This window comes from Erigeron canadensis, chromosome 3 (genome assembly GCF_010389155.1).
Source record: "Erigeron canadensis isolate Cc75 chromosome 3, C_canadensis_v1, whole genome shotgun sequence".
Classification (NCBI taxonomy): domain Eukaryota; kingdom Viridiplantae; phylum Streptophyta; class Magnoliopsida; order Asterales; family Asteraceae; genus Erigeron; species Erigeron canadensis.
Genome location: NC_057763.1, coordinates 46651079 through 46666544, shown reverse-complemented (window position 1 = coordinate 46666544; position 15466 = coordinate 46651079). Strand labels below are relative to the sequence as shown.

General features: G+C 31.1%; 1 protein-coding gene across 1 annotated transcript; it reads right to left on the bottom strand.

Annotated features, from left to right (window-relative positions):
- Positions 1–847: 847 nt before the first annotated feature.
- On the bottom strand, positions 848–3991 carry LOC122592575 (sugar carrier protein C-like). The gene is made up of 4 exons (XM_043764834.1): positions 3714–3991; positions 2951–3273; positions 1675–2304; positions 848–1553 (listed from the first exon to the last, which is right to left on the bottom strand). Exons 1-4 carry the CDS (start codon positions 3847–3849, stop codon positions 1077–1079), a joined length of 1566 nt encoding a protein of 521 aa, XP_043620769.1. The 5' UTR covers positions 3850–3991; the 3' UTR covers positions 848–1076.
- Positions 3992–15466: the final 11475 nt, after the last annotated feature.

The following is a 15466-nucleotide window of genomic DNA, read 5'->3' as shown; positions in this document are numbered from 1 at the left end:
ATCTTGACCATGAGATTATAATTAAAGGTTAAGATTCAAAATTTTTGAATCTTGAATTTTGATAAAGATCTCCCCAACTTGTCAAATGGAAACTGAAATAATCTCCTCCCGAGTATATGACCACGTTAACTTAGAACATTCACAATAGGAAAAACCTTTCAATAATTTTTTATATTGACACATTCACATTCCATTATTTTTAACCTATAAAAAAGCTATTCACTCCAATGGAAAGGTTTTTATAAAGCTTTTTTCTCTCTTAAACCAAAAAAAGTTTTTGCTCAAAGGGTTGAAAATCCCAAACCTTTACCTCAAAAAAGTCTTTTACTCCAATGATAAAAAACTTTTAAAAGACTTTTTTTACTCAAAAAAAGCTTTTGCTCAACCTTCATTGGAGATGCCCTTAGATAGTTATAAAAACTAATTAAGTTGACTGGTTTAGTGGTTTTGGCCTTTGGGTCAACTAATAGACAACTCTAGCAACATTTTCTCCGAGATATAAATAGCTTAAAGACTTGTTGGACTAGTAAAGTCATTAAGTGGTACGTTCTTCTCTTCTTTGAAGTAATCGATAAGAATTTTGATTGCAAGCAAAAGGATGATATCAACAACACAGCTATGCCCAATATTATATCTTTGGCACAAAGTTTTCAAGTCGATCACAAAACTCTAATAGAGCTGGTTATAAACATTTTGTCACATACAACACACTATACCTTTTGCAATCAATAAATCTTTTCTTAATAAATTCACAAACAAAAGTTATATTAACTGAATTTTATTTAGTAACAGAAAATAGTAACGGAAAGTATGAAAAGAAAGTTATCCACAAGTACACAATAGAAAATATCTTAAAGGGGTTGTTACCATGAATCTTTGAAAACAATATTCAAAAATCGAATTACATATATGTTCACCCTTTTTGACACCATAAACGAGCTTATATATATATACTTTAACATGAAAATAAAACTCTCTTCTAGAGTGATACCTTAAGACGCAACACTATTAATTAATGGATAAAATCAAAGTTCCTCCTAAAACATGAAAAAGATATAGGTTTTAGTAGCGATCGATTATACTTTCTTAACCGCATCGCCTCCTTTGCTTAGTTCAAATCCACTATGGTAATCGACATCCCCCATGAATCTTGACCAGAACCAATGCTGCTTCCACACGATAACCATTTCTTCGATTGGGATGTTCTTTGTTTCGGGCAAGAACACGTACACAAAGATTGTCATCACGACGACCCAAAAGGCAAAGAAGAGGAAAAGCCCAAATTTGAGATGACAGAGCATTGTCAAGAAGATTTGAGCAATTATAAATGTGAAAATCATGTTAACGGAAACATTAAGACTCTGGGCAGCTGATCGGATCTCCAGAGGGAAAATTTCACTAGGCACGAGCCACCCTAAGGGTCCCCATGACCACGCAAATCCAGCAACGTATATGCATATGAATAGCACAACCAGTATCGCATACCATTTGGGCAAATCATCAGCCACACCATTTACTCCAAATTTGATTCCTATGAATATTGCAACCGCGACCTATTTGCACAAAAATCAAGTTACAACCAGATGGAAGGGAAAAACATAATTAATCCATATGCATTATTATGAGTTATACAATATTCACGAATTCTAGTAAATGTATGTGGTCAATACAAACCTGGCAGATAAGCATTTGTATGCCTCCCTCAAGGAAAAGAAATCTTCGGCCCCATTTGTCAACACCATAGATAGAAACGCATGTTGCTAGAACATTTACGGAACCCGTAATCACGGCTGACATAAGTGAAGCATCACTTTTAAACCCGATTGTTTTAAACAAAACCGGTGCATAAAACATGATCACATTAATCCCGGTCAACTGTTGGAAGAAAGGGATCATTATAGCCATGGTCAATTGTGGCCTATATTTCTTTTGCAACAAATTTCTCCAAGGATGTTCAATTTTCCTAGACTCTTCACTAGCATACACCAAGTCGTTAAACTCCTCGTCGACATCATCAACACCACGGATTCTACGGAGCCTTGTTCTTGCCTCGTCTTTCTGACCACGCTCGATCATTGAGTTGGGAGTCTCGGGTAGGATCAGGGACCCCACGGTGATAATCAAAGCGGGGACCACGGCCCCCCCGAGACTTAGCCTCCAACCCAAATTTCCATCTATCTTGTTAAAAAAGTAGTTCAATACATTAGCCACCAAGATTCCGATTGTGATCGACAACTGAAAACCAATGTTGAGTGACCCACGATACTTGTATGGTGCCATTTCCGAAAGATATAGTGGCACAGACTGAAATGCAACAAGAAAAAACAATTAATAACATTATTCTTATTATTATTATTAATACGAGTAACAAATTCAAGAAAAAAAACTTATTATTGCTTATGAAAGCAGCATCATAAAGTTTGGGGTTGTCATTGTCAATGTCAATTATATGTGGGGGTTGCAATCACAACAAGTAAACGTTTTGTGGTGGAATATTTGGAAACAAACAAAGTGACAACATGTGCAAAAGCCAAAAGGTAAACAAAGTAATTTCTTGATTTCTATCAACTTTTATCTATTATACAGTAGTTTATTAGCCAAGTATTTACTTAATCAACAATTTAATTTAACTTTTATTGTTTTCGACACAAGTTGGAAGCAAATATACTAAAAAACAAAACAAAAGAAATCATCAGAAAACACATTTGCTTTCAAAAGCAAGCTGTGAGATTGGTCAAAAAAGTTAAAACATTTGTGTCAGACGTAAAATAGACCTCAAAGTTTATGACTTTTTGAATATAAACATACGAGCATATGACAAATAATTACGATATATATTACTTTATTTACAAGGTTTTTAAAACATATATCTATATATGTCATCTGTTTAATATTACGGGAATAACTACCGTTGTTAACTTGTTACTGTATATAGAATGAAAAAAACTACCTGATTGGCAAACCCGATACCAAACCCGAGAAGGATCCGACCAACGATAAGCATCCAAACTTTTTGGGCAAAACCGTTAAGCAAAGCGCCGGCGCAAAACAAGACACCGCCGAACAGCATGGAAAGTTTCCGGCCAAGTTTCCGGGTGACGATCGATGCCACCAAGGATGACAACAAAGCAGCAAGATACAAAGATGACGTAAACATGGTCAACGTTTGACTGTCGAACGTACAGTACTGGTTTGTAGATGTATCGTCTTTCTGTTTCCGGTACACCGACGGGAAAAACTTCTTTAGAAATGGATCCATTGATGTCACTCCCCCTTTTTAATTAATAATAGGAAAAATAAATTAAACGATAGATTCATTATCTACACATAAATCATATGATCTCAAAATAATTCAAAAACAGAAATATAAAAAAAGTTTTGCAAAATGAAGTCCTTAATTTTGGCTTATTTTTAAGATAAATTAGGATGTCTTATTACACGTTAATCCTAAGGACCATATATGTCCAAAAACTATCAACAAGTATAAGGCCACACTAAATTGAATCATGCCGTAAGATCTAAAAAATGATCTATTTTTTCTACTAATTACTTTAGTTAATAGGAATTCTTATGTATATATATATTTGGTTATACTCGTATATATATAGAGAGAGAGATAGGCTCATTTTCCACTATCAAACTTGGGAGATGGCCTTGATATTACATTATATAAAAAAAGAAAATTTATAAAGAAAAGATGTACGTATAATTACCAGATATTCCAATATCGTAACCGAAAATGAGACCACCCATGGCAGCAACAACACAAGTAAAGGTGACATAAAGAGTAAGGTTGCCGGGGTAAGCTTTATTACCACCGGGAGCGGTCGGTATGCCACCGCCGGCCATTACGACAACTGTGTTTTCTTATTAAGGGAGTGGAAATGAAATTAACGTATGGAAACGAAGAACAAGAAGAGGGGGAGAGAGTGTATATTGTTTGAGACTGGTGAATATATATAAAGGGTATATATAGATATTCTGGTGTGGATTAAATCTGACGATTATGGTTTTCGTAGCTGGCAATAATATCAAAATAAGAAACAAAGATAGATATTAAAAATGTATAGTTGGACATTATATTGATCGATATTTTCTAATTATCTTTATTTATTATTGTTATAAAAATAATACGAGCAATATAGTACCTCCTTTGGGGCGCTATTCACATTTCAAAATCAATTTAAAGTTTCGATCGATTTTCAACTTGTAAATATAAAACTTACAAGTGGGCAGTGTTAATATATACAGCTTTGTGTTTGTTTAAAGTGACAAAAATTAGTTTTGTTTTTGAGAAAACTTTGTATATACTAGGATGAGGGTATATCAATTTTGAGTAATAAGTAGTCTTTTTAAATGATACATTATATATATAATCAGCATCATAAGATAAATATAATTAATCTGTTTCGAAAGTAAGAAAAAAAAATTAATGGATTATCTTAAGTTTTACAAATAATATAGCTTTGAAATTTTAAACACATTTAATTATCATAGTTTCCTTTTAAATAACACGAGAGTAAGTACCCGCGTATTGCGGCGGTGAGATGGTGGGGGTGATAGCTAGGTCAGAGAGTGTGATAGTCAAATGCCTACGGCCTCCGCCCCGGATTTAAAAATTCGTCGAAAGTATATCGAATGGCATCTCTAATGAAAGAGAATGAAATTTTAAGAACACCCATACAATTTTTATAATTTATCGACGTATGATTTTTGAGATAAAAGATTTTGAATGAATTGGAGGAATAAATGATTTATGGAGGAGAGAGAAAAAAGATGATTGGTTGAGATTTGAGAAGAGATAAAGGGTATTATGGTTATTTTAGATAAATATATAATAGATGAGAGGGATATTTGGGGATGTACTTAAAATCAATATTGAAAATTTCAACTCAATGTTGAAAATCTGGAAGGAATCTGTTTTATAATATAGTATAGATTCATTAATTAGTTAAAATCTTACTTTAAATTAAAAAAAACTTTAAATATAATTAACGTCCAAGATAATTCTTATCGATAGCTTTCATATCTTCTTCTTATTATAATAAAGAAGGATTATTGCATTAAGAGAATATTACACTTTTGGTACCTCAAGTTGGCAACTTTTGCACTTTTAGTCTCTAACTCAAAAAATTGCAGTTTTCATACCTAAAGTTTTGTGTTTTTTTCAGTTTTGGTACCACGTTCATACGGCGTTAATTTTTGCCGTTAACGCCCTCACGTGACAAACACGTGAGGGGTATTTTAGTCTTTTGGCCCCTTTTTTTGAGAAAATTACACTTTTGATGCCCCAAGTTGTTAATTTTTTCACTTTTGGTATCTCAAGTTGTCAAGTTTTTCACTTTTGACAAACATATTTTTATTACACTCTCCAATTTTCTACTCACATATTAGCATCTATCAAATAACACACTAAAAAATTAACACACATGAATTTTTTTTTTTTTTACGGCTCTTAAAAAAACACTCAATGGTGTGTATCCATTCTTGAAATATTATATGTTGGTGTAATTACGGATGATGGTGGAGGAACTGAATGCATTGGTGGATCGATGACCGGAAAAAACTCATGTCGCTGAAATACGCACCCACCATCTATTTCTTTTCTTCATATTATTGAAAACCCTCTCACCCCTAAATTACCCTATTCTTCGATTGGAATATGCTACAAACGAAACTTGATCGGAGTCTGCTACAAACGAGATCTGAACGGAATCTGTTATAGATGAATATATTTGCTACAAACAAGATTAGATCGGAAAATCTAGCTAAGGTGTAGGTCGTGTTGCCTGGTGGGGAGGGAGATAGTCGGCAACCCTTTATGGTGGTGTATGATTCAAATAAGAGATTTGAATTTATTTACGCATGTTTATGTATTGTATTTGGTATGGTATAGAGATATACATGGATATATGGATGATCGCAATGCGTGTTGATTTTTGAGTGTGTATTGTTTGATAGATGCTAATGTGTGAGATGAAAATTGGATAGTGTAATAAAAATATGTTGTCTACTTGAGGTACCAAAAGTGAAAAAATTGACAACTTGAGGTATCAAAAGTGTAATTTTCTCAAAAAGAGGGGGGTCAAAAGACTAAAATACCAAACACGTGAGGGTGTTAACGGCAAAAATCAACGCCGTATGAACGTGGTACCAAAACTGAAAAAAACACAAAACTTTAGGTATGAAAGTTGTAATTTTTTGAGTTAAAGACTAAAAGTACAATAGCTATTAACTTGAGGTACCAAAAGTGTAATTTTCTCTTACATTAAATATGAGAGCCTGATCAGAGGTACATATGGACTATAATTTATCTCGCATATGATTTTAGTAAGTGTTGAAAATTAAATAGATTTATATTCCTTTCTTGAGCAGAGAAAATTACACTACTTGTAAAAATGTAAACGCGCTAATTAATTAGAAAAACAATTTATCCTTACTAAAGTTAGGTCCCCGCGATGCAGCGGTAGTGTAAGGGCGGCGGTGATAATTGTGGTGGTGTGAGGAGATAACGTTGGCTACGACATGTACGGGTGGTGGTGGTTAATAGTTTAGGTTATTGATATAATGTAATTTTGATAAACTGTTTAACCTTAAAATTAATATTAATTGAAATTTTAGTTTAATGTTAAAATTTAAAAAGAAATTTGTTTTATAATATATAATAATATAAGTATACATATAGATGTAATTTTGATAAATTGTTGAAACTTAAAATTAATATCGAAATTTTAGTTCAATTTTAAAATTTAAAAAAAGATTTGTTTAGTAATATAATAAAATAAGTATATATATAGATGGCAGAGATAACTAGCTAGGTTAGATCAGTGGTTGGAGCTCTTACTTCTGGATACAGAGGTCAATAATTCGATCCTTATGCCCAGCAAGATTGGAGGTCATTTTCTACTTATTGTAGAACCTGAAAACAGCCTATTTATCTTTGGTAGGGATAAATTTATTTAAATTTCAACCCCTATACACCATCAAAGATGGTATTAGTAACTAAAACTCATGAAAAACACTATTGAAAGTTACTTTCTTTATATAGACGGCAGAGATAGTTAAGTTTGGGCAATGTGAATTCGTTGAGTTACTGGCTATATATTTAGAAGTCAACGTTTGAGGTTGGCATGTAATAAAGTGGCTAGTACATGCATGCAAAAATGCATACGTATTAACAAGACAAGAATTATAAAGTAAGTTTGTACGTGAAGATCACCTCAAGTTAACTTGACAGGTCAAATTAAGCAATCTTAAATTTAAAATCAACAGTTAAAATTAAAAATTAATTTTAATTTTAATCCTTGTTTTTAAATCAAAGATCATATTTCTTCAACTTAACTAATTAAATTGGGTAACTTAATAAAATATTTTCTCAAAGTTTGTATAATAAAATCATATACGTAATTATTAAATATCATGTAAGTCAATTTCTAGAGATTATTATGCGTATTACTCTAGTCCATGCATGAATGAATTGATAAATTGTTAAAATAAAATAATAAAGAGTTAATTGCATAAAACGTTTCCGTGGTTTACACAAATTCGTGGTTTATATCCCTGCAAGCTTTTTTTAGCGTTTTTCATCCCTGTTTCAAGTATTATTAGCAAAATACATCATTTTCAATAACGCCATTAGTTTTGAGCCGTTAACATGTTGCACGTACCCCACATGTAAGTGCTTTTTCGTCTTTTCCTTCTTTACAGAGACGTTTTTTGCAAGTTGTATGCAAACTACATGGACGTTTTATGTAAATAACTTCTTTTTTTTTTCATTCTTATAATTTTTTTATAAGATTATTACTTATAAATGCAATTAACTATGACTAAATGTCTATGTTATTTAAAATCTCGTATATGTCAATCTCATATAATAAACTTTCATATCTCAGTTATTTGTACTTAGGTATATGTGACAACAATATAAGATGTCACTTTGTAGGTTTTTGATTAGTCGGGTACATCCAATAACCAGGATGTGAAAGTTCATTGCATGACATCTACATTTAACGAAACTTTTAATAACATAAATATTTAGTCATTGTTAGTTATATCCACATGTAATAATCTCTTTTTTAATCATATGTTTTAAAAAACCGAAAACACCTCCTGTGGTTTGCATAAAACGTACAAAAGCGAAAAAAAGAAGTATAAAACGTCTATGTGGTTTGTATCATCTATAAGTAATAATCTTACAAAAAAAGTATAAAAATGAAAATAAAAAGTTATTTGAATAAAACATCTTTGTGGTTTGCATACCAAGTTGAATAAAACGTCCATGTGAAGAAAGAAAAGCCCTCACATGTATGGCACGTACAACATGTTAACGGCTCAAAACTAATGGTGTTAACGAAAAGGATGTAATTTGTTAATAATACTCGTACTTGAAACAGGGATGAAAAGCGCTAAAAAAAACTTGCAGGGATGTACGTAAACCACGAATTTGTGTAGATCACATGGACGTTTTATGCAATTAACTCAAAAATAAATAAAAAAAATTCATTGAAAATCGTTGTGTATAATAAATTAAGTGAAATATTCATTTGAAAACTAAATTTTTTGTGAAAACTAAAAAACTGACCAAAACACACTGTGATCTAAATTTAACACAATGTGTTTTTATAAAACACAATGTGTTTTTATTTTGTAACCTAAAATACGTTGTGTTAAGTTTTAAATCACGGTGTGTTTTTGATAGCGTTGTAAATCGGAAAAATTTTCAAACACACTGTGATATGAACTTAACACAATGTATTTTCGAAAAGCATATTAAAAACACATTGTGTTAAATTCAGATCACAGTGTATTTTGGCAGTTTTATAGTTTTCACAAAAATTTTAGTTTTCAAATGATAAAAATCCAATAAATTAATCTCTGTGCAATCAATATGCATACTTGTGGTCTATGAATATTTGTGTCAATGTTTGATGATCATGATCTTATTAATTATATTTGTTTATTTAAATACGTACTTTTATTACAATAACCTCATATATATGGGGGAAAGTTCTTGCGAGACGTTTATATATACGAAAATTGTGAGAACTTTAAAATTACGTATAAAATCTCAAGTGAATAACTTCACTTGCACGTGAAAACATAATAAAAGTTGATATGAAAACAAATTTTTTTTAACAAAAACATGTAAAATTATGTATAACTTGATATCTTCGTATATGAGCGAAATATTAACATTTATATTCCACATATGAACATATCAGTTTATTAAGTTATAATTTAAAGATTTGTATGCTTATTGAAATACAAACTTGTTGGATTTTAGACCTCCCAACAAAAGCTAAGTTTAACCGTCAACACTTAAATTTGGACACCGTAACAATGTCGAACTTGAACTAAGGTAAATAAACCAAACACCGTATATATGCTTAAGCTGCTTAAATAAATACCATGTAATTAATGTAAGCTATTAAGCAGATGGTTCGTGACTTGTGAATCTCCTCACGAACCGACAACCCCGAGAATCCCTTGGTTTTATTCAGAAAGAATACGGAAGAAAACCGAAAGACTAAGAGAATAGAGAGACCGAATTATCCTTGTTTATTTACCAAACCTTTAATTCGTTTTTGATGGTACGTACATTGTAATCGGCTCCCCCGTTCTCTATATTTATATAGAGGAGGGGACAATCTAGGAGGAATCCTAGTCTAATACAAATTCGACACAACTAGACATTCCATATTAGTCGGTTACTTAACTTGCACTACAAGTAAAACCCGACTTAATTTACATATTTAATTTAGTCTAACTCGAATTAACATTTAAACTACAAAACAGTTTTCACATAAATTTTTTCCTTTACATATAATACATATATATTATCTATAATGTTGATAATTAATTATGTGCATTTCTTTTCTCTAAACTATTTATTAGTCCTCAACACAAAAGTATTAAATGGATCAGATTGAAACACAGGAAATACACATACTAATGATAGAAAAATGTACATGATTTTATGATAAAGATCGAATATGGGCAGCTTGAATATTATGGTTAAAATATTGGTTTTGGTCAGAAAATATATATGGGTGTGATAGAAATGAAAGTCATATGCTTTGATCATGTGTGTGACTAAAAAGTCATTATTTGGATATATCCAACAGATATACAGTCTCGAATTTCTTTTGACTATTATAAAGTTATTTTTTCCAACTATAATGATTTCGTATTAAAGCTTTTTTCACTTAATATAAAATATGTTATCTATGTAACCGTTGTGCTTTTTTGCATTTAAAGTAGGTAACCTGGTTGGAAATAAGTTAATACGAGTATATCTACTAATAAATTAAAACATGATTGAGATGTTTTTGAAACGACATTTGGCGTAATTATTGATCGATAACGTGTCCTTTTAATTCATTTGTTTTATTAAGTTAGCTTTTTTAATTGTATATAGATTCAATCTTCTTATTAGACTTCGAATTAAAGTCTAACCATTAGTTTATAGATACAAAACACATTATAACCTTATTTTATTGATTGTTTTCTCATTAATAAAATTGTCCATTTTTCTTTCTCAATTATTCAACTCATATTACTTAAGATTTCAAAGATTTGAGTTTACTATCCGAAATCACAATGATATTTGTCGTTATTTAGTATGCTTACTAGTTCCAATTTGGATGTGATTGTAAAAATTTAAGATAAATCCAAAACTCTAACTAAACATATATGAGTATTATATTTACTGTTTATTATAATTTAGCTCCGATCATCAGTTACTTTAATCACAATTTATGTCATACTCACGAATCATGTATGAGGCATATTAGAACTAGTATATATATATATATATATATAGAGAGAGAGAGAGAGGGGTTAGGTATTGTAAAACAATTATTAAGGTAAAACAAATAAAACAAAATCTTGACCATTAGATTGTGGTTAAATTGATGCACGGAGATTCACGAAGCAATTGATGTAAGATGATTTTTATGATGCATGATGGCTATCACTAAAGAAAAACTTATTGTTTTATTTGTTTAACTTTAATAATTGTTTTATTTTACCTAAAACCTATATATATATATATATATATATATTTCTACTCTCATCATTTTTTATATTTGAAATTTTTTCTTGTCATGTTGTTTATCAAGCATAAGGGAAAACCAAAAAAAAAAAAAGTAATTTTCTTTATACCCATCGGTTTTCCCAACTTGTGTCCAATAAACATATGTTGTTTTTTTTTGACAGCATTAAACATATGTTTAAGTATAATAAATAAAATATATTTTTTTAAATATATAATCGTTTATCCAAAAATGATCATTTTTTTACCTTGTGGACAAAAAAATTAAAAAAAATATTTTTGATAATCAGTTTTAATACCACTAATAATATATAGTTACTTATAAAGTTTTACAGAAATTAACGAATCTCGGATAGTATATTCACTTATTAAGAATAACTTCTTCAAGTTACCACTCATTGGCTGTTGCTACATTACATTACATGTATACGAAAAGAATTATAATAAGAAGAAAAAAAAACACTATATGTATAGATAAGGTTTAAAATGCTAAAACTAGTGGTGAAAAAGTGGTTCTTTACGACTATTAATTTTTTTCATTATAATTTTTTGTTGAAATTTAGAAAGATGCTGACGTGATGAAATATGACGTGGAGGGAAAAAAGGATAGTTATCGGTGAATGGGATACTGGATAAAGAGGGAGGTAGTTATAGTTAATGGGCCGTCGGTGGGCTGGAATTCGGGGAAACGCGTGATTTGTAATTAAACTTTTTGCACTTTTACAGCTTAGTCCCTTGGTCCCACACTCATCACGAGCCATTCCACTTTATACTATTCCGTAGAGGCGTAGATATACATTTCATAAAGGGTATACTTGGTAATTCAATGTTTATCTTAATTCCTATATTTAGTAAGTGGTTGTAGTTTTGTAAATTCGATTGGCCGGCTATTCGTATCTTCGTTTGTTTTTTTAAAACTTCATCCGACTGTTCGTAACGGACAAATCAACATAATGGGACATAGCCACATAGGTGACTTTATGAGATTTGCTAAATACAGTCATTGGAGCTGTGTTTAAAGTGTATAAATTATTTGTACATTTACTATGAAAATCAGGGGATGAACTTTTAATATGAAAAGTACAAGTTGTTTAATGCAAGTTACTGTAATTAACATTAATACATGTTATTGATTACCGAGTATTAGTTAAGTTTGCTATATTAATATATATATATATATATATATATATAGGGGAAAGATAATTTGAGACCAACTAAAAAAAGTCCAAAAAAGAACCATTGATTTTCGTAAGTTACACACCATCATCATGATCTACTATGATATACAAGACTTTTTTTGTAAAAACACTAACACTTTCAAGCAACAGGCCCACAGAAAAATCATGTGTAAGTTAACTTACACACTTACACATGATTTTTCTATGGATCCATCGCCGGAAAGTCTTAGTGTTTTTACAAAAAAGTCTTGTATATCGTAGTAGATCATGATGGTGTACAAAAATCAATGGTCCTAGTTGGTCCTAAAATAAGAGGTGGTCTCAAATTATCTCACCCCTAATATATATATATATATATATAGGGGAAAGATAATTTGAGACCAACTAAAAAAAGTTCAAAAAAAGATTATTAATTTTCGTAACTTACACACCACCATCATCATCTATTACGATATACAACACTTTTTTGTAAAAACACTAAGACTTTCCGGCGACGGACCCACAGAAAAATCATGTGTAAGTTAACTTATGTGTAAGTTACACATGTGTAAGTAACTTACACATGATTTTTTGGTGGGCCCGTCGCCAGAAAGTCTTGGTGTTTTTACAAAAAAGTCTTGTATATCGTAGTAGATGAATATAGTGTACAAAAATCAATGGTCCTAGTTGGTCCTAATATAAGAGGTGGTATCAAAATATCTCACCCCTATATATATATAATATATATATATATATAATTTTAGGCACCATTAGATACACTTCCCAATCATTCATTTTTCATCATCTCCGACCACCACCACCACCATCATATCCGACCACCACTATGATCCTCCGGCGACGACGACCACAACTTACTCATATGTAAGTTATATAACCATCATCACTACCACCACAATTCAGCAAATCGGCTTTTCGTATGAATTATATATCTTTTATACGTTCATTCTAGTCTTTTAGGTTGTATTTTGAATTTAGCATTTTATTAAATTTATCAGTAACATGATTTTGTGGCAATGTGAAACTAGCAATTAATGTCATAAGTTCAAACCTAAGCCTATGTAATTTAAGAGAATGTTTGGTATATAATAGACTAAACTTTGCCATTAAAAAAAATAAAAACTTAATTGATCTATTTTTTATCATTATATTTCTCTTTAAATTAACCAGAGTATCAATTATCAAATGATTTAATCGAAATATTTCATTATTTGAGATAAAGAAAAATATGAGGTCGAGAGCAGTAGGTAAAGAAAGGAACGGTCGAGACTCGAGAGCACGACACATTTGAAAAATTGGAAGTGAAAGTTGAAAAATCATGAGGTGACTTGACCAAACAAGCCAAGATGGGCCATATCTAACCGAGAAATGGAACACCGTGGTCCAAGTAGTTCCACCCTTGTTCACAATCTCCCTTAATAGTGCGTTAATTAGCTGATAGCCATATGTTGATGAAGAGTAAAGATTAACACATGTGTTATGTAAGCTTCTATCGTTAAGAGTAGTAGTATTACAACAAGAAAGATCTTAAAATAGTTATAGGTATAACTATAAATCTAAGAATTTTTTTTTCTCCAAAAGTGTGGATCATTTGCTCGCAACAAGGGATCTAGCTTACGTTGTCTTAATTGTGTCCGCGTTAGAGAGCCCCCTCACCTACAATAGGAGGAGAAACCCTCAACTAAATCGCCCGAAGACGCGACATTTAATTGGGGTAAAACTTTGCCTCGTTTGCAAGATTCAAATATGCTTCACTGGAAAACTTTATTTGTGAACTTCTTTTAAATGTCTTTTCAATTTTTCGAACTCGATGTAAAGTGGATATTTAATCATTGAGTTATAATAATAAGTAAATGAAAGAATATCTATTGTGTGATTTGTCTTCACATTAATTTCACGGATTATCCAAAACCAAAGGCTAGTGGGAGAAAATTTGAAGGTACTAGGTCTAGTTACAGGGAATTGTAATTACCCTTGCATCTTGGAATTTGTTTAGAATTTGTTAAATGCTAGTGGAAGACAATTTTAAAATACTAACGGGAGAGAATTTTAACCATAATTATAAATACGTGTATTTTTATCGTGGATGAACTTTTATAAAAAAAAATACATCATGTTATTGACGTACAGTCCGGTCGTTATTACAAGAGTTGGGTGTACTATGAAGTTTTGGACTATAGTTAAGTAGATGTATAGGTGAGTGTTTTGGATTGTTGGATCTTCGTTTTGAGATATGCAAGTCGGGATTTTATGAAGTAGGCACAAGGAGACTAGTCGCTTAGCTTTTTAGGTGATAATTTTCCTCTTTGATTTTAGTTTTGATTCGATACATGTTGATCATTTATTTCAAGTATAATTGTATTTGCCCCTAGTTTGTCTATTAGAATAGACTCGGTACAGCTATCTTTTTCAAATCAACCTAAAGGATTATGTGGTTTTTCATACGTAAAAAATTGTGATACTTTCTTGGTTTTTTTTGTTTTTTTAGTTGATCATTTATGTGGTTTTTTCTTTTCATACGTAAAAAATGTGGGTTTTTTTTTATAACAAAAAAGAGGACGGTACCCCATTCATTCTATTAGTCACACACTAAAATACATGCAATCTTTTCCTCATGATGGACATGCCCATCATTTACATCTCCAAATTCCCATTGATAACTGGTATATTTACCTTCGGGTGTGTTTGTTACTTGTTTATTTTTATTTTGGATTTGATTTTAATTGTAGTAGCTTCCACTTCCCTATATTTTTCCAACTTCAAAACTTCATTCAGGTCATAGAGGTGGTCATAGGAAAGCTAATTAGTTTGCTGCCGCGGAACGTCAATTTCAATTCGGGAAGAAATGGTCGATTTGGAATTAGTTTTGAACCAAGTTGGCAGTCTGTCCTAAACCATCCATTACTTCAAAAGGTCTCTTGGGTCAATTTTTTAACAATCACATTTAGTTGAAGTATTGATGTAGCTAGCAGCTAGTCAACTGAAAGCTCAAGTCTTGGACGCAACTAAATGTGTGCAAGGAAGCTATATTTTCAACCCACTTTTTATGTCCATACTTCAGTCCCCATTTGTAGTTTTGATCTTTTTTTTTTTTTGGTCAATTTCATATAGCGATAAAATGTGTACTACCGTGGATTTCTTTCTTTCATTTACTTTGAGTCGTTTTCTTCGACTTTGAACCTGAAAATTCGTGAAATTTTAATTGGATACGAAAAATAAATTTGAATGTTTGACCCCA

Coding starts and splice junctions, on each gene's coding strand:
- LOC122592575 (XM_043764834.1), bottom strand. CDS start 3,849: ATGGCCGGCGGTGGCATACCGACCGCTCCCGGTGGTAATAAAGCTTAC. Junction 2,305..2,950: donor GTATCGGGTTTGCCAATCAG/GTAGTTTTTTTC, acceptor GTTGCATTTCAG/TCTGTGCCACTATATCTTTC. Junction 1,554..1,674: donor TACAAATGCTTATCTGCCAG/GTTTGTATTGAC, acceptor TTGTGCAAATAG/GTCGCGGTTGCAATATTCAT.